General features: G+C 42.2%; 1 protein-coding gene across 1 annotated transcript in view; it reads left to right on the forward strand.

The window, feature by feature from the left end:
* The window catches only part of LOC145413828 (extracellular matrix organizing protein FRAS1-like), a 596,816-nt gene that overhangs the window by 22,375 nt on the left and 554,414 nt on the right, over positions 1–20,027 (forward strand). Inside the window, exons 2-3 of the mRNA XM_080283490.1 lie at positions 3,829–4,020; positions 9,165–9,324. Coding sequence (XP_080139616.1) covers positions 3,829–4,020; positions 9,165–9,324 — 352 coding nt within the window. The remainder of the gene's footprint in view (positions 1–3,828; positions 4,021–9,164; positions 9,325–20,027) is intronic.

The following is a 20,027-nucleotide window of genomic DNA, read 5'->3' on the forward strand; positions in this document are numbered from 1 at the left end:
TCTGCACACCCCCAAAACCAATCATGTTTACAGCCGCTTTGCTCTTTCTATTCCCATTCATCATGCTTTCAAAATATTCTTTCCATCTTGTCCTTACTTCATCCCCATGGGTTAATAATCTATCATCTACATCCTTCACACCATTACATTTCTTTCCGCTTTCACTTCTACATTTCTGCACCTCTTTCCAGAATAACTTCCTATTTTCAGAGTAGTTCTCATTCATTTTTCTTCCTAGATCATCATTTACCTCTTTTTTCCTCTTCACTTGTCTCTTTACGTGCTTCATGCTCTCGGTATATTCAGTTCTTATTTCAACTGAACCCCTGTCCTGTAACCACTTTAGCCACTTCTTCCTCTTTTCCTCCACCGCTGTCTTAACCTCCTCATCCCACCATACCGTACCTTTCTTCTTTGTTGTTACTCTTGCCATACCACACACCGCTTTAGCATTCCTAACTAAGCAATCCCCATATGCATTCCACAGGCTGTCCAGATCAATTCTTTCCATTTCACTGATTCTAACTCCTCCTCTACTTTGGTCTATCATCTGCCATTTCTTTGATCCTCAGCTTCTCAACTTTCAGTCTTTCTCCCTGACTGCTCCTCTCTCTCCCGATCCACCTCACACCTCGCAGCTTGATCTTGCACACCACAATCATACAGACAGATAGATAGATATAAAGTACTCATTTTGACCTGTGGTTCGGTAAAAACGGATGCGTAGGTTCTTTCTGGTCACTGCTAGAATTTACAGCCCCCCACCCTCTGTCTGTCTGTCTCTGTCTGTCTGTCTCTCTCTCTCTCTCTCTCTCTCTCTCTCTCTCTCTCTCTCTCTCTCTCCTGTCCTCCTTTGCTTTACTCTTTCCTTCCCTAACCTCTTCTCTTCTCCGCTGCCCTCTTTTCTCATCTTATTTCTCTCCTCTCTTGCATCCCTCCCTTACCTGAAAGCCAAAAAATTATACGCAGTAAGAAAGACCTTGAGGCACATATTGTTAGTAGCAGTAAATAAAATCGCAAAAGGATTTTTCAGTTACATAAGAAGCAAAAGGATAACTCCAACAATCGGTCCTTTAATCACAGACAACGGAGAGCACACTGATGATGAAATTAAGATGATAAAAATTCTTAATACTTTCTTCGCGTCAGTATTTACAGTAGAAAACATACAATACATACAATTGCTGCTGTTTCCCCAGTTCCTATAGAAGAGGGCTACATGATCAGTGATATTATAGTTAGTGTTTGCGATGTACTATTTGCAATTAGCAAATTAAAAGAGAATAAAACACCAGGAGCAGACAAAATATCATGTGTATTAAAGGAACTACAGAATGAAATATCAAAACTATTATCTGAACTTTTTAACTTCTCACTAAAGAGCAGTAAGGTGCCACATGAATGGAAGCTTGCAAACGCAACCCCAGTGTTCAAATACGGCAACAGAGCACAACCAGAAAACTTCCGTCCAGTTAGTTTAACGCCAGTGGTTTGCACATTGCCTGAAACTATTGTTAGAGACAAGTTTGTGAAACACCTAGAAACAAACTATCTCACCAAAGATTCGCAACGTGATTTTCAGAATAATCGCTCTTGCCTCACGATTCTGTTGGACTTTTTCAGTGACATATTGAACATGTACGATGAAATCTTCTGACGTTGTCTACCTGGATTTTGAAAAGGCTTTTGACAAAGTTCCACACACAAGACTCGTTCAGGAGCTAAAGGTGCATGGTTTCAGTGGCAGTGTGCTCTGGTGGCTCGAAGATTGGCTAACCGGAGAAAAGCAAAGAGTTGTAATAAATGGAAAAGAATCAGACCGGATAAGCGTTACAAGTGGAGTGCGCAGGGTTCAATGTTAGGTCCTGTTCTCGTTTTTAATATACATAATAATACTGATGAAGGATTATGTTGTAAGATTTCAAAATTTACCGACAATACTTAAATACGCAGCTTAGCCTATGCAGCACTGCAAAGGCAGGCAATTCGGAGAGATCTTGATCAGCTGTTTAACTGGGCCCAAACCTGGCAAATGGATTTCAGTATTAATAAATGTAAAGTGCTAAACACTGACAGTAGAAATGTTAGAGCAAGTTATAATATGGATAATGCCCAAGTTGCTAGGATAAACCATGAAAAAAGACTTTGGAGTTATGCTAACAAATTATTTGAATACAAGCAAACAATGTACAGAAGTGTAAAGAAAGCCAGTAAATTGATTGGATTCATAGGTAGAGCATTTGAATAAAAATCCGGTAATATTGTTCTCATTTTGTATAATTCCATAGTATGCCCGCACTTGGAGTATTGCGTCCAGTTTTGGTCACCTTATTATAAAAAGGATATGGAGAAACTTGAGAAAGTACAGCGAAGTGACAAAGATGTTACCCAGACTGAGAAAATTTCCCAATTTCTCAATTTATGGTGTATTTAATAAACCATACTAGGAACGTTTAGAAGCCCTGAATCTCTTTACCCTAACCAAATGCAGGTTAAGAGGAGATTTAATTCAAGTACTCAGAATATTCAAAGGACACAAGAGTATGGCCATAGATAAATATTTCACAGTTGATTGCTCAAAGTACGCTAGAGGTAATGGTCATAAGTTTATTGGTAAACGATTTCAGCCGCATGAAGCTAAGCATTTTTTCTTTCATAAAGTTGTAAATATATAGAACAAATTACCCACAAATGCAGTAAACTGTGATACAGCACTAACCTTCAAAAATCGCTTGGTTAAGTATCTGTTATCTGACCCCCAGCTAAGTATGTTCACTCCTGAATAACACATTTGTGTGGAGTAATGGCTACAGAATTATTGGAAAGCATTTCCAGTCCCATGTAACAAAATGCTTCTTCGTCAACAGAGTGGTGAATATCTTGAACAGACTTACTTATACCAGCTACGAGAAAATTCATTCTCCTCCTGTCCACAAGACACCCAGTAAACTTAACATAGCCTACCCATACATAGCGTTGCGTCACATAATGATATATTTATCACATTGTTAAATGCAAATAAAGTAGTATAAGCACAAACTAGGATCTGCATAGTTAGCCCTGAATTAACGACCACTACTACTCTTTCGACCTGTGATGGGCTGTGGATCACTGATGGTCCATGTTAGTTAAGTGACCACCATCAGGATTTTTACGTACTAGGGGTCACTGCTTCAGGAGGTAACTTGTGTACTTATCCCACACTGGAAAGTTCCTTGTCACAGTGGAGTAAATGGAGCTAGGACCTGATTGACTGCCACCTACCTTAAAAGCGCCAGGCAAAGCTGCCTGCACGACCCCTGAACAACCACTCTGTGCAATTTCCACACTGTGTCTCAGACTCCCCATTAATTCAACATACCTGTACATAATGTACTTAATGTACCCGTACATAATGTCATGCCATAGTTTGATTGCTCATTTTGCTTTATTACGTCTCTTTCAGGTCATTCAGACAGGTAGCTTATAAATATAGTATTACAGAATGACTTTTCCTTTAAAGTTTTTCCTATGAAATTTCCATGTCAGTTTTTCCATGCTGCATGATGGTACTTCTCACTTTTTCCTGGAGGGATTGGAGGCGTGGGGAGCTATGTTGCTCTGCTATCCTTGCCCTTCACCATGTAGAATTAGATCTCGTAGCCATAGTCAACTCTGTAACAAACAGCCTTGAAAGCTGTTTGCATTCCTTTGTATTGTATCCCTCCCTTACCTGTGTTCCCTCCTCTCTTGAATCACTACCTCATCTGTGTTCTTTCCTTCCTCCTTGCATCCCTCACTTCGTCACCTCAGCATGGTCCCATCCTCATTTACCTCCTTTCTTTTCAGAGTGGGAGTGAGTGGGAGCCAGAATTGTGCATACGGTGCCGGTGCGAGGGTTGGGTTAGTGTGTGTCAAAGGGAGGAGTGCGGCGACCCCCACTGCCCCCCTGACCACGTCTTGCGCCACCACCCCCACCACTGCTGCCCTCGGTGTCTGCCACCTGCACCCCCATGCCACGTGGGACACAACATATTTCAGGTCAGTGCAGCAACAGTCATATTTCCCACGTGTTACCTACCTGTCCACCTATTTACACATCCGTCCACCCACTTACCCATCTATGCATCCACTAGTCCATACACCCACCCATTCACTTTCCAATCCATACACCCACCCAACCACCCATAGCAGTAGTAGTAGTAGTCGTCGTCGTCGTAGTAGTAGTTGTCATGGATTCATCCAAAACGTGAACAGGTGGACTGCAGGCCTAGTTGCCCTTCTTCCGAACTCCACCATCCATTTTTTGGATTTAGGAAATAAGGAAGTAGTCGAAAGACGTTTGTATAACCAGAAAGGTAAGTCGCCCAGTTATATCCGTGCCACCTCGTGAAGGCACTGGATGGATGGGTAAATATCCGTATTATTAACACTTTCAGTGCTCCGACATACTGTAATCTGTTCTTGCTACCTTCGGACGATGATATTCAACTCTGGAGAGACTTTTCGAACTAGAGAGGTTAGACATAGCCTTCATTAACCTACTCAGTACTGTGGCGCTCTCCTGAGCTAAATAAGATCGTCTGTAAATAGCAACAGTACAGCAGGACAGCAGAAAAAATACGTTGTTGGATTGAAGGGTTAGCAGGTTCAGTCCAGTGCATGTTCTGTCGTGCTATATCCAGACGAGTTTATTCAGGTTTTAGGAGACCTCTTGGGGTGAAAGGGTAAATGAGGGTCATATCTATCGTCATTAGTACAAAAAGAGTCTCCAAAGTTGAATAAAGTTGTCTGGAAATAGCAAAAGTAAAAAAAATATATATATATAGAATTGAAGTGGTTGGCTTTTTATCACAGGAGAATAAAATCATGTGTGTCCAATTTGTAAACTCTCAACGCTTATATCGTATATAAGAATGCTCGTGTATACGTTTACATCAGTCATACAGCTACCATTTACTTTCACCATCAAATTAGAGTGAATATCAACAACCAAACAAAGCGATATCGGACAATAATTTATTCATTCATTACGATGACGCATTATCTTGTTTCATTTTTGCTATCTAGACGATTTCAACTGAGTACACTTCACTAGGAGAACAGTTGTCTAAATCATGTCTTATGCGAGATATCTTAGTTGTAAAAAATTAAGCAAAATCAGAAGCCAGTTGGGCATCAGATACGTAACTTGGTCTAACAGTTACATTCCTCCAACCAACCAAATTGTTCACAATTGTGAACATTTTTTTTTTTTTTAAATCACCACCACATGAATCAACTTTATTTTGAGAAGACCTAGCCTTTTGGGCTATTACTGTGTGAACGACTGTACTTCTCGCAGAAACATAACGCAAACGAGTTAATTCGGTCTGCTGCAAGCGCCACTCACGTTCTGCCTTTCCTGTACGTTGTATACGCAAAGAATTAATGGATGGACCATACGACGGAGAATTATCACGTACAATGAATGTTTTTGCTACCTCAGGACAATAATGATCAAAAATTGACCTAAGCTTATGGTTATATATATTAATCAATTCATAAGAAGAAAGATTTGAAGAATCATTGTAATTTAAACGCTGATCACTTTCAAGACATCATGGCGGTAAACATTCCTGTAATTTCTGAACCTGATGACCATTTTATAGGAAGGGGATTTCGGGATATCATAACTAAGAGTGATCAGAGCATGATCAGAGATGTGGGGGTCAAATAAGTCAACCTCCACATCAGATACGTGCCTGCAACCAACAGGGGGCAAGATCAAGTCAAGGACATGTCCCGAGACATGAGTTGGATCACTCACATGATCGAAAAAATTATTCTGGGAGATTTGCTCAGGGATTTCTGAAGAAAATGGTTTTGACTTCGGACTGTCAATTATTGAAATCACTTCAAACAAGAAATCCTCCAGATTTAAGAGAAATACTTCAAGAAACTGCCCAAACTCCTCCATAAAACCTCGGTCTGTGCCCAGATGACCTGGTCGATAAACAGCTGCACATGTAATGGTATTTTGATGGAAATTTATTAATACTTCCATAAATTCAAATGAAGATGGGGTCAGGTCAGACTCTGTGAGAGAAACGTTTGCAAGTTGTGCTGAGTAGATGAGTGCTACGCCTCCTCCCGGATAGTCAGAAATATATATATATATATATATATATATATATATATATGGCTAGCTCCTGTGGAGGGCTGCATGGGCCTTTGGCCAATATACTTAATGTAGCTTTTCAACATACAATTAATCCTAATAAATTATATACCAAAACACTCCCTGGATCATGCTGCTTCAGAATATGTATCATATGTTGGGGTAGACCCTAAGGGAGCCGAGTTTATAGGTAACATACAAACACTCGCCTCTCTCTCTCTCTCCACACACACACACACACACACACATACTGTATACGAGGTGCTACCCAAAAGTTCCAGTAATTTGAATATTGTTGGAAAATAAGTTACCTTACCTCCTAGTTCTCACTGTCGCCTTCGAAGTAGTCCCCATGGGCATGTATACAGTGGTCCCAGCGTTTTTTGCACGAGTCAGTGCATCCCTGGAAGGCTTCAGGCGTGATGGTCTTGAGCACCCCCTGCGATTCTGTCTGGATCTCCTCAATCGAGTTAAATTGACGCCCATTCAGTCATAATTTCATCTTTGGAAACAGGAAAAAGTTGCAGGCGTCAAGGTCAGGCGAATAGGGTGGGTGGGGATTGACAACCGTGTTAGTGGAAACCAGGAACTGCCATACAACAATTGATGTGTGGGCAGGGGCATTGTCATGATGCAGGACCCATTCCTTGTTCTTCCACTGTTATGGATGTTTGCGGCAGATGTCCTCCCTCAGACGCTGCAAAACTTCACAGTAAAACTTTCCGCTGACAGATTGAGTGGGTGGGACGAATTCGTTGTGAACAATATCATGGCTATCGAAGAAAATGATCAACATCAACTTGACATTGCTGCAAACTTGACACACTTTTTTCGACCTCAGTGAATTGGGAGACTTCCATTGCAATGATTGCTGCTTTGTCTCCAGGTCATAACCATAAACCCATGATTCATCACCAGTTATGACCTTCAAGATGAAGGTGGCGTCATCTCTGACCTGATTCTCGAGCTCCCTGCAAACTGCAACGCAATATGCCTTCTGCTCGCCACTCAGCAGTCTTGGCACAAATTTTGCAGTGATGCGTCTCATGCCCAATACGTCTGACAAAATGGGTTGCATGCTTCCATACGACATTCCAACGATATCATAAACATCATGGATAGTTCGTCTACAATCTGCAAGGATAGCTTGATGAACATTTCCAACATTGCTGGTGTTGCTGCCATTGACGGTTATCCAGAATGGTTATCGTCTTCGATGGACGTTCATCCTTCCTTGAACCGCTTGTACCAGAAAAATGTTCGGTCATTTTATAGTATCGGTCCCACAACGATTTTTTTTTTATCCAACCTGGGTGTTTCCAATGGTTTTTGGTGTGATTCGTTCGATTTTGGCCTTCATTTCTATCGCAAATCGGTAGTTTCTGAGATGTGACCCATTTTCAGTCATCACAGAAACGATCGATTTTTGACAAATTGAAGTCAAAATCATCAATAATCACACCAAAAACCTTTGGAAACATCCGTGTTGGCTGTCTTTTCAATACTGAAGCCCTGGAAAGAGGGCAGGGTTTGAAGTAAGTAAAATAATCCTAACCTAACCTAACCTAACTTAATAAACCTAACCTAACCTAACCTAAACCCCCCCAACAAGGCCTGACTGATCTTACTCTGGAGATGGTGGGTGAGACTCCTCCCTCTCCTCATACACTGGATAAATCCTTCACCGGTCTGACTTTAGGGGGTAGAGACGAGCAGCCTTAATGAAGAAATGATGGAAGCTTTCCTCTCCAAAGTTCTGGATAATGAGGTAACGGGCAAGGTGCTGTCTGAAATATTCCCCTTTAATACCAACGCAGAAAATCAACGGAAGCCTCAGGTTCTTGGTAAAAAGCCTTGAAAATCTCCCAAGGCTTCAGTGCACACCCAGTACACGGAAGGGACATGGCAGGACTGACTTTTGAATCTGGCGGAGTGCGGGACACTTTGCTCATTGGTGGAAGGAAATTAAATGAGATTGGTTGATGAAGAGGGAGGGATAGTTGTGATTGGCTTTCATAAGTCACGTGATTCCAGTGTGTCAAGTTGGTGTAAACATAATCTAATATATATATATATATATATATATATATATATATATATATATATATATATATATATATATATATATATATATATATATATATATATATAAACTGACAAAAACGTAAGAGGGACTGCAAACGTAAACATGGCTGCATGGCGGCACGGCCCAGGCTCTTGCTGTACTGATGGAAAAAATCAGTAATCTCATAACCATTCATTTCCGAGAGCAACGACACACCCTGGTGAGTACAGCAACATTAGATGCATTGGCTGATAGGTAGAATAAGTACGAGTTTTCCGTGAGATCGATACTATAGTTTGACCAAATGTTCTGCTTTTGAACACGGCATTGTCACCAAAGGCTTGCTGAAGCAACCGGTGAGTTTATGCAGCCTTCTTGTTGATCTTGAAGCAGAACTTGCAGGTTCTTTGTTCCGTGAGGTCCGCCACTGCAGAACCGCCAAACCACCTACACACCATATTACAATAGCAAGCATAGCTCAACAACACGCCCACTCACAGACACGGCCGGGGCCACACTGAATCTGATACACAAGGGGTGCTGCTGACTTCTAGCGGCAATAGGCAAAACTGCAAACGGTTGGCTCCCTCTGTTCACATTACTGGAACTTTTGGGTAGCACCTTGTGTGTGTGTGTGTGTGTGTGTGTGTATATATATATATATATATATATATATATATATATATATATATATATATATATATATATATATATATATATATATATACTGTATATATATATGTATATGTATGTACTGTATTATATTTATATATGATCATATTTTTATACATTACAGGTAAATATAGTTTTTTTTTCTTTTTTTTTTTTTTTATTTTTTTGTGTCCGACTCTGGGCTTAGGCTTCACAGCCTGCTACCAAGGTCCAGTAGTCCTCCTATATACCATACACCTCTACATGTTCAGTATATGGGTTACATGTAGCTATATTTGGTTGTTTTAGGCTGGAGAGGTGTGGTCATCAGGAAGATGTGAAGAGTGCAGGTGTGTGGAGGGTGTAACATCCTGTACCCGCCTACCATGCCCCACACAGTCATGTGCCATTGGACGGGTTTTGCTCCAGCTTCCTGATCAGTGCTGCCCTCAGTGTGTCCCCTTGGGTCGTGAGTACTGTTTCCTGAGTCAGGTTCGTAATTTTAAAGGACACTTCAGATAGAAACACTGTTTTCTTGGACCCTCATGTCAGAGAAGCTTGGTGAAACACAGTCCCCATGCTTAGTGTTTTTTTTTTTTTTTTTTTTTTTTTTTTTTTTTTTTAATATAACAGAGAAAGGAGAAACAAATGAATAACAGAAATAATAATCCATACATCATATTACTGGCATCCTCCATTCATAAAAAATTTGTAACAGTTGGCCTTGAACATCCGTAGATTGAAGTTTGGGGGGAAACAACTCTGGGGATGTGAGGTCCAGAGAGATGCAGTTCGGGGAATAAAGGAATTCTGATAGGCAGAAGTTTGCAGTATGGCTGTGTGACATTCCTGTCACGAGTGCTACCAGATGCCCGTGTAGCACGAAGGAAGGCATGGAGAGGTGGTACAATGGATGCAACTGTAAAATAATGCAAGGGTGGCAATATTTCTTCATACTTGTAGGGGAGGTAGTTTATTTGTAATAGCAAGGTTATTAATAATTCCAATAGCTTTGTTTTGAATTTTGTCTAGTTGTTTTTGTGCAATCTCTCCACATTCTTTCCCCAAGAGTGAGCGATATTCTAGCTGAGAGCGCACGTGACTCATAAATTATAGCTAACTGCTCGTCTGCGAAGAAGTTATGGATTCTGTACAAAAATCCAAGTTTCTATGACGTGGTATTAGCAAGTGATCTGACATGAGAGGTCCAGCTGATGGCATTGTTAAGTGAAACACCGAGAATTTCACTACTTTTGGATATGGGAATATTAGCAGCATTGAAGGTGATGTATGAATCAGGCAGTATCTGTCTATTAGTAAATTGTATAAATTTGGTTTGCTAACATTAAATGAGACAAGGTTATTTTGTCCCCATTCATTGAACTTAGATACGTCTTGATTTATTGAGATGGCTGCACTGAGTTGAGAGTTAGTGATATTAAATTTTGTAAATGGGTGGTTGAGTGTGAATGAACTGTGCTGTGTTGAGTCATCTGCGTACGAATGGATGGGATTGTGGGTGGCAGACAGGAGATCATTAATATGAACTAGGAATAGGGATGGTGCCAGAACTGATCCTTGTGGCACACCAGTGTTAATTGTGTGGAAATTGGAATATACATTATCTGCTTTTATTTTTCTGTTGCTGAGCTATGAGGAAAGCAGAGGAATAAAAGATGCTAGTCCATAGCAAGGGAGTTTGGATAGCAGGGAATGGTGCCACACTCTATTGAAAGCTTTAGAAATCTCATGGGCTACTGCATGAGTCTCTCCATGTTGGTTAATTGACTGATGGATGGTATGAGTCAGGAGATTAAGTATAATGGTGAATTTATCGTGGCAAAAACCATATTGTCTATCACTAAATAAGTTGCTGGATTTAAGGTGTTTAACTAGGTGTTTTATTAATTACATTTTCAAATACTTTACCAAGAGAAGATATGATAGCTAGTGATTTATAATCAGAGGGGTCAGAGGAACTTCCTTTCTTTGGAATTGGGTGGATGTTGGCATCTTTCCATGAATTAAGGAATGAAGAAATCTATCTATCTATATACCTAGGCTGCGTCCCCCAAGGAAAGGGAGGTAGGCGAGACAGGATGACACACTTCCAATTTACTCATCCACTCAAACACATTCATTGTCATCTTAGCCCCAAAGGGGAGAAGAGACAGATCCTTACTGCACCACACCGCACGAGGGTCAACTGCACAGTCCAATCAGTGACATCCGCAGCAGGGCCTGACAGCAGAGCTGGTTTACCCCTGCCACATCATAATGGACCCATCCCCTTATCCGCACCTAACCTGATCAGCTGGTCAGACAAAATGCGGGAGAATATCCCCTCAGGGCTGTGTCATCATTTATTCATTCACAGTTTCTCTCCTTTCATTTCTATCATGCACAGCTGCTCTTCGTTGCTCAACAGACATCCCTCTCATATCCAACACTCCCTTCACACTGTCCATCCATCCTATTCGTGGTTTTCTCTTCAGCTTTACACCCCTCACATGAGATCTTGTTATCTCTTTCACCAGTCGCTCATTATCCATTCTCTCCATGTGCCCAGACCATTGCAACACCCTCTGCTCAACTTGATCAGGCATCTCTCGAACAACTCCAGTTCTCCATCGCACTTCATCATTTCTCACTTGATCCATACGCGTCACTCCACACATACTCCTCAGACACCTCATCTCCATTGCATTCAAAGTTTTCCTCTCTGCTGTACCCATATTCCATGTTTCAGCCGCCTATAATGTAGTCGGTACCACAACACCCTCATATAGCCTTCTCGTTACATCCATTCTAAGCGAACGACATCTAAACACTTTTTAGTTCCTTGCATCACCTTTCCTACTTCATTCATTCTAAACTTCACTTCTGCATCTATTCTTCCATCCACAGCAACATGTGACCCTAAATACTTAAAACACGCTACCTCCTTGAGCAACTCACCATTCAAAATTATATTCATCCTCCTACCATTTACCAACCTCATACACTTCATCACTTTACTCTTATTCTCATTTACTTTCAATTTCCTCCTTTCACACACCCTTCCAAACTCATCTACCGACTGTCTCAGTCTCTCCTCTGAATCAGCCACCAGTGCAGTATCATCCGCAAACAGCAGATGCTTCAGATTCCATTCTCTACCATCAACATTCACCAGACTCAGACCTCCACCTAACACTCTTGCATTCACCTCCCTTACAACACCATCCATATAAATATTTAAAAAAACAGGGTGACCACACATCCCTGCTGCAGCCCCACTGTCATGGGAAACCAATCACTCACAGTATTTCCCACTCTTACACATGCTCTACTATTTACATAAAAACTTTTCACTCCTTTTAGTAACCTACCATCAAGTCCATACAATCCTAAAACAGTACACAAAGCCTCCCTATCAATTCTGTCATACGCTTTCTCTAAATCCATGGACTTCCAAAATTCATCCTTACCTTTTGCTAAATACTTTTCACACACCTGTCTCACAGCACACGCCTGATCCACGCATCCCCTCCCTCTCCTAAAGCCACACTGCTCATCACCAATCACTCATTCTGTACCCTCTCTAACTCTCTTAATGAACACTCTACCATACACCTTACCTACAACACTCAACCAACTTATACCCCTAAAGCTAGTAGCCTACATTCATACTTATCACCCTTACCTTTATATAACGGGACCAGACAAGCACTTGCCCAGTCAATTGGCACTATACCTTGCACAAAGCACACATTCAACAATCTTACTGACCAGTCAACAATAGTCACTCCACCACATTTCAGGCATTCCACAGCGCACCCATCCATACCTGCAGCTTTCCCTGTTTTTATCTCCTTTACTGCCTCCTGCACTTCCTCCATCGTGATCAAAGTATCATTCAACACTCCCAACACATGTATTCCTTGCACTCTTCCATCTGCCACAATCTCAGCCTCCCTTTCCTCCTCTACATTTAACAATCTTTCAAAATACACCTCCCATCTCTTCCTAACTGCATCCATTTCAATTAACATCCTTCCGTCCTCTGTTTTTACTCGCTCTTTCTTCCCAGACTCTCCCTTTCGCACCCTTTTCACCTCCTTCCATAACATTTTCTTATTCTGTTGAAAATTCTCAGTCAACCGTCTACCCGGCCTCTCATCTGCTGCCACTTTAGCATCACGTACAGCCCTTCTCGCCCTATTCCTCTCTTCCTTATACCTCTCATATGACACTTCATCCTTCCTCCGCAGCCACACTTCATATGCACGTCTCTTCTCAGCCACAGCCATATTTAATTCCTCGCACCACCATGCACTTCCTTTTCTTACACCACCACCCACTCATCTCACACCACACACCTCTTCCACATGCCCCACCACAGCACTCTTAAACAACTGCCATTCCTCCTCCACGCTGCCATTCTCCTGATCTTTCACTGCGTTCCACTCATCTTTCAATTTCTTCTGATACTCTGTCATTTTCTCTCTTTTATCCAACTCACTCACTTTCTAAACCTCCCTGCCACACCGAACTCTCCTAGCTCTCACCCATCTCGTACCTACTCTCAACTTCCCTTCCACCAGGTAGTGGTCAGACATACCTCCACCCTCCCCTCTCAAAACTCTTACATCCAACAATCTTCCTATTACATTCCTGGACACAACCACGTAGTCCATCAATGCAACAACCTTTCCACCTTCCTGTCTCACCCATGTATACTTATAAATATCTTTCTTCTCAACCAAGGTATTTCCAATCACCATCTCTCGCTCAGCGCACATCCCTATCATTCGTTCCCCATTTTCATTTCTTCCAGGCACACCATGCATATCAACTGCTACATTTCCCACTCTAGCATTCAGATCTTCCATCATTACCACATTCATATTCTCTCCAAAACTCTGTAGACACTCATCAACCTCATTCCAGAAAGACTCCCTCTCTTCTTCATCCCTTTCACTACCAGGCCAATATGCGCTCACAAATACCCACAACTTACGTTCAGATTTTGCTTTCACCCACATCAGTCACGATGTCACCTCCTTCCATTCAGTCACACACTGCTGTACTTCCGGGCTCACTGACAAGGCCACACCCTCTCTTGCCCTTCCTCTATCAACACCTGATAATCTTCCATTCACACTTCCAAACTTAGACTCACGCATTCAGATCTCCCATCATTACCACATTCACTTTCTCTCCAAAACTCTGCACTCATTAACATCATTCTGGAAAGACTCTCGCTCTTCTTCATCCCTTTCACTTCCAGGCCAATATGCACTCACAGATACCCACTACTCACGTTCAAATTTCGCTTTCACCCACATCAGTTACGATGTCACCTGTACTTCTGGGCCCACTAACTGTACTTCTGGGCTCATTAACAAGGCCACACCCTCTCTTGCCCTTCCTCTATCAACACCTGATAATCTTCCATTCACACTTCCAAACTTAGGCTCACCTTTCCCTTTCATCTTTGTTTCACTCAGAGCTAACACATCCAACTTTCTTTTCATATTCTCCCAATCTCCTCCGTTTTAGCCTCAGTCGTACTATATCCATGCTTGAAGAAATACTTATGCATAATCTGAATAATTTAGCTAGAACATGGGCAAGGTCTGGGGAGCACTTTTTCAGAACAATTGGAGGAATTCCATCCAGGTCTGGATCTTAGTTGGTTGGTAAATTGTCTAGGATGGATTTTATGTATCTAGTCTGCATTTTAAGTGGAACAATTTCAGGAGAGTCAAGTTCTAGTACTGGGACGCTCTGGCCGGATAGTCACCATCCATCCATCATCCAATCGTATGTTACCCCATGAGGAGAGTAGGAACCCAGAGCTAGGCAAGTTGGTCCTTACATTTAAGATGAGAGTGACCAGCCTCACTCATCCGTGATGGAATTATGGGAGCAGTAAACCCCAACCACCCCTTGGATATAAACGTACACAGGCTCAATCTGATTGGAGCACCTTAATTACCCACTAAACCACCAGGCGCCATAATTTGGTTATATGGTTACCACCCAGCATAGTAATGGTTTCCTGATGTACAGGAAACCATTTCATTCAGTGTAGAGTTACCCATAGGCAGAAGGAAGAGGAAAGAATAAAGGAAAGACAGAAGAGGGAGTGTAAAAGCACCCGTAGGCGGAAGGAAGACGAAAGAGTGAAAGAAAATATGACAGGAGAGGAAGGAGGGAAGAGAGGAAAGGGCAGATGCCCAAAGCAGCCGTACATCGAGTGAGGGTAAGTAATGTGGGGTCCTCAAATTCTGGATAGTCACAAACAAGGTAAAGCTGAGTCAGAGATGATATGCTAGTGGTTTATTCATCCCCAGAGAGTACATTCCGGTTTAACTTAGGTAAGTTCTTTTGAGGAGTAAAATGTATATGTTGATATTGGATGTAGTTATAGAACAGGGTTGAGCCATTACTCTCCCATCAGAATTACCATGTGCTTGTTTTTGAATCCCAGGATCTACAACAAGTATGAAATAGTCTTGCTGCTATGTACACTATATCTGTATACTGTACTGTACAGTAAACTTGATTCCCTATAACACTCACAGGACCTGCCTGTAGACAACAGAAGGGGTAGCTGAGAACATTGTGCTGACAGTTCATCCAAACAGTAATCAGTGGCATGAGCACAAGTTCAGCCCCCACTTTAGCAGTCACAGACATGGAAAAGCACGTGCACACACACACACACACACACACACACACACACACACACACACACACGAAAAAAAACACTTACACCCAGAAACAAACATACTCCCATTCAGGGATGACATAAGTATAATCTGTCTATCTGTTTATCTATAGCCCAACGCCCTAATCCCACAAAGGTTGGCCGTAGACAAAATGCCTCCAAGTCGATCTGTCACACACTACTTGCCTACCCTCCCCCCAGCTCACTCCCCACTCCCTCATATACCTCTCAGCTCCATCCCTCCACCTCATCCTCGGTCTTCCCCTCCCTCTTCCTCCCTCCACCTCACCTACATACACCCTCTTAGCCAGTCTTTCATTCTCCATTCTCTCCACATGTCCAGACCACCTCAGTGTATTTCTCCTAATCTTCTCAACCACTTCCACATCCACCCCACAACGTTCCTTCACTTCTTCATTCGTCAACCTGTCCCTCCATGTCACTCCACATGCTCCTTTCAAGTAACTCATTTCCACTGCTCTCATTCTTGACTTGTTCCCCTCTAGCAAGGTCCATGCCTCGCTTCCATACGTCAGGGTAGGGATCACAATACTATCATGCAGTGACTTCTTAACTTCCATATTCACCTCTATATTTCTCATCACTGCTTTCAGTGAACCAACAACCTTCCTTCCCCGCTGTACCCTTTCAAGCACTTTATCCCCCAAAGTTCCATCCTTACTCAGTACAATACCGAAGTACTTGAATGCACTCACATTCCCCGTATTCTCACCATCCAGCCTTACTGTGCATTCTGTGACTTCATTCCTTTCAAACACCATAACTTTACTCTTGTTTACATTAACTTTCAGATTCCTCTTCCTACACACTGTCCTAAATTCATTCACCAAACCTTGCAACTCCCATTCATCTTCACTCAACAATACTGTATCATCAGCAAACAGCAACACCGGAATCTTCCACATCTCACCCTCATCCATTAGAGCCACCCCTACATCCACTGCCCTGCCTTGCATCTCCTTTACAACCCTATGCATGTATATGTTAACAGCCATGGAGACATCACACAACCCTGTTTCAGTCCCACATTGAGATCAAAGAACTCACTCAGCTCACCATCCACTCACACCGTAGCCCTAGCTCCTTCGTACATACTCTTCACAGCACTCAACAGTTTCCCCCCCATTCCATATATTCGTAATACCTTCCACATACCTTGCCTATCTATTCTGTCATAAGCTTTCTTCAAGTCCATGAAGGCAGCATACACTTTCTTTCCCTTCTCAAGATACTTCTCCACTAAACATCTTAGAACAAATATCTAATCTACACACCCTTTTCCCTTCCTAAATCCCCCTTGTTCTTCTCCAACTAGCTCCTCTGTTAAATGCCTAACCCTATCAATGAGTATTCTACCATCTACTTTTGCAATCACACTAAGAAGGCAAATACCCCTATGGTTACCACATACTTCTCTGTCCCCTTTTCCTTTGTATAAAGGAACAATTATACCTGATTTCCAGTCTTCTGGAACCCTTCCCGCTTCCCAAGCCAATCTACACAACTTCCATATCCACTCCACTACAATCTCACCCCCATACTTCAGCATTTCACCACACACTCCATCAATCCCTTGGGCCATTCCCACCTTGTTCTTCTTCATTGCTTCCACTACTGCTGCCCTACTTGTCTCATCCTCCCTCCTCTCATCTCTTTTTCTCCCAGCCACTTATACTCGCACTGCTTTCACTCTCTACATTCAACAAATCCTCAGAGTGCGTCTTCCATCTCCTCAATATCTCTCTCTTCTCCACCAACAATCTATTATTCCTATCCTTCACTCCCCTACTATTTCCCCTTTGACACTGCCTTACTTTCTTTACCTCCTTCCAAAACAATTTCTTACTCTCCCTCCATTTCACACTCAGATTCCTCGCAAACTCTTCATCCACTTTCTTCTTACTCTTCTTCACCAACCTCCTCACCTCCCTTCTCCTGCTCACATATATCTCTCTCTTCTTCCCCCCTACCTCTACTTGCTAGCCATTCACTATATGCCTTCTTCTTTTGTTCCACATCTCGTTTCACCTCATCATTCCACCATGCTGTCCCTTGCACACCTCTGCATCTCCTTCTCACTCCACAAACCACCTCACACGCTGCGCCTCTCTCTTCCGTGAATATCTTACATACAATATAAGAGGAACACAATTCATATCTTCAGCTCAGGATTTATCCCTTACCACAAAGAAATTAAAAATGAACTGCTTCCTAGTATTATCTAAAATGCTTCATGAACATCCCTTCTGGTCCACCGTACACAATACTTCACAAACTTAATGCATAGCCATTATTGCCATCTAAAACCGACAGTCAAATAGGATCCTTCATGAACCCCCACCAGATACTCATCCCACAAAAATAACCCCTCCCACAGACACAAGTTTACCTGACCATGCCGTGAAATGGCTGTCACCGTTCTTTGCTTCAGTACCAATACAAAACATAGCATCTGTGGTGTTCTCATTCTAGAACAACTCAATCCTTTTGACATCCTGAACAACCACCTCACCCCAACACAACCCCCACACAGACATAACAAAACAACCTTTTCCTCAAACACAACCCCCACCCAAATATAATAAAACAGCCTCTTCCCCAACCTCACTTTTCTGTACCCCCCACCAGCCATTCAAACCACCTGGAGAGCAGTCCATGACCTTTCATCCAGTGACATCCCCATTTTCATATCTCCGTTAAGAATGAGAAAGCCATCAGATTATAGGAAGGCAAACTGTGCACATTCCACACAAAATAGATCAGGCTCTAGAAACTTTCAACTTAAACTTTTTTCCCAGCTATTGACAAAGCAGCCATCACTTTCAGCAGATTCATAATTGTAAATAGTAAATCCCACATCCACCTTTCATTACTAATGTTAAATACTTCAACTTTAATGTCTCTCAGATAAAAAAACAATAATAAAAATAAAGGTGAGAAACATTACAAAATTCAGTCCACCAAAGAGAAACAAAGTTTACACGCATCCTAAACACCAGTTAATGAACTGATCAGCAGTTGGATTCAAAAGAACTCGAAAATTTTTTCTTTTGATAACAGAACAAGCATGAATAAATTAGAAAAATAAAACCCACACATCCAAAGCTCACCCCCCACCCCTTGATCCATGAAGTCCTAGTGAATAATGATGTAATTATCCCCAGCATGAAGGAGCGAGCTGAGAACCTACTGCACTAATAGTGATGAATTATCCACAAAAATATTAACCCTCAAAGCAGTGAAATCACAAAAAAACTGAGGGAAGCTGAAAGATAAGGCACCAACAGTCTCCTCATTCACATCTCAATAAGTTAAGCAAATAGGCTAATCAAGAATACAGAAAACTTTAAAGCAGCAGGACTGGACCATGTCACAATCATCCACCTAAAACATCTTAGTCTGATAGCCATAAATATCTTCCATGAGTTTTCATCTTCTCTCAAATTCACAACCAATCCCCTACATTTGGAAGAAAGCTTCCATTATCACTGCAGAGAACTCTAGGCAGATCCATTCCGTTGCGTCCCTGACATTTGAAGGAAAGCTTCCATCATCACTGTAGAGAACTCAAGGCAGATCCATCTTCATAATTTATAGGCCATATCTTATTTGCACGTTGTTGTCTCTGCACGCTTTGTTGAGAGGTAGTAAGCATTTTACAGTGGTTAAAACGAATGAGTTACATAGTTTGAGATGTTTTGCCAAGATCATTGATTATTAATTGAAGGTTAAATTTACTGCTCTCATCTTAAATGTCAGGACCAACTTGCCTAACCCTGGACCCCATCACTCCCCATGGGGCAACACAGGATTAGAGGATGGATGGATGGATAAATTTACTGCTGATGGCGCAGGGTTGTGAAGATAGACACATCCAAACATGATGATTGGTTGAAGCATCTAAGGAGAGAAGCATCCTGCATTGTGATTGGCCAAAGAGATCATCAGCAGAATGGGGGAAAATTTCCCCAAACACTGCAAGTTCTCCCCTGCCCTTGGCTTATGGTCACGGTATGGTGGTGAAACGCTGTCCCTCATACATGGACTGCAGCGGCCGCTCCCTTAGGGGAAGGTCACACTGAACGCAACGAGCGGGGCGACTTGAGCGGGGAGAGATGAGGCGACGCGATGAAACACATTAATTATTATGTGGGTGGCCACACCGAATGAGCGGGGAGGTTTGTCGCCCCGCTCACCCTCCACGCTTGCTGCTACGCGATGCAGCATGTTCCAAAATGTCACGCACTGCCTAGCAACACCCCCACTCCCCAGGCATTTGCATCATCATTCATTCAAGCAGGTACTGCGTGTTGGGGCGGTTAGGTTGTGGTAACTACTGTATGTCTACTGAACACCTTATTGGAGCCGTGTACCACAGGAGAGCCGTGTGGGATCCAAGTGGTCCACTCCACAAAAATACTGGCGTGTTGAAG

Source organism: Coenobita brevimanus, chromosome 97 (genome assembly GCF_032717465.1).
Source record: "Coenobita brevimanus isolate Jiangsu-jjx chromosome 97, ASM3271746v2, whole genome shotgun sequence".
NCBI lineage: Eukaryota > Metazoa > Arthropoda > Malacostraca > Decapoda > Coenobitidae > Coenobita > Coenobita brevimanus.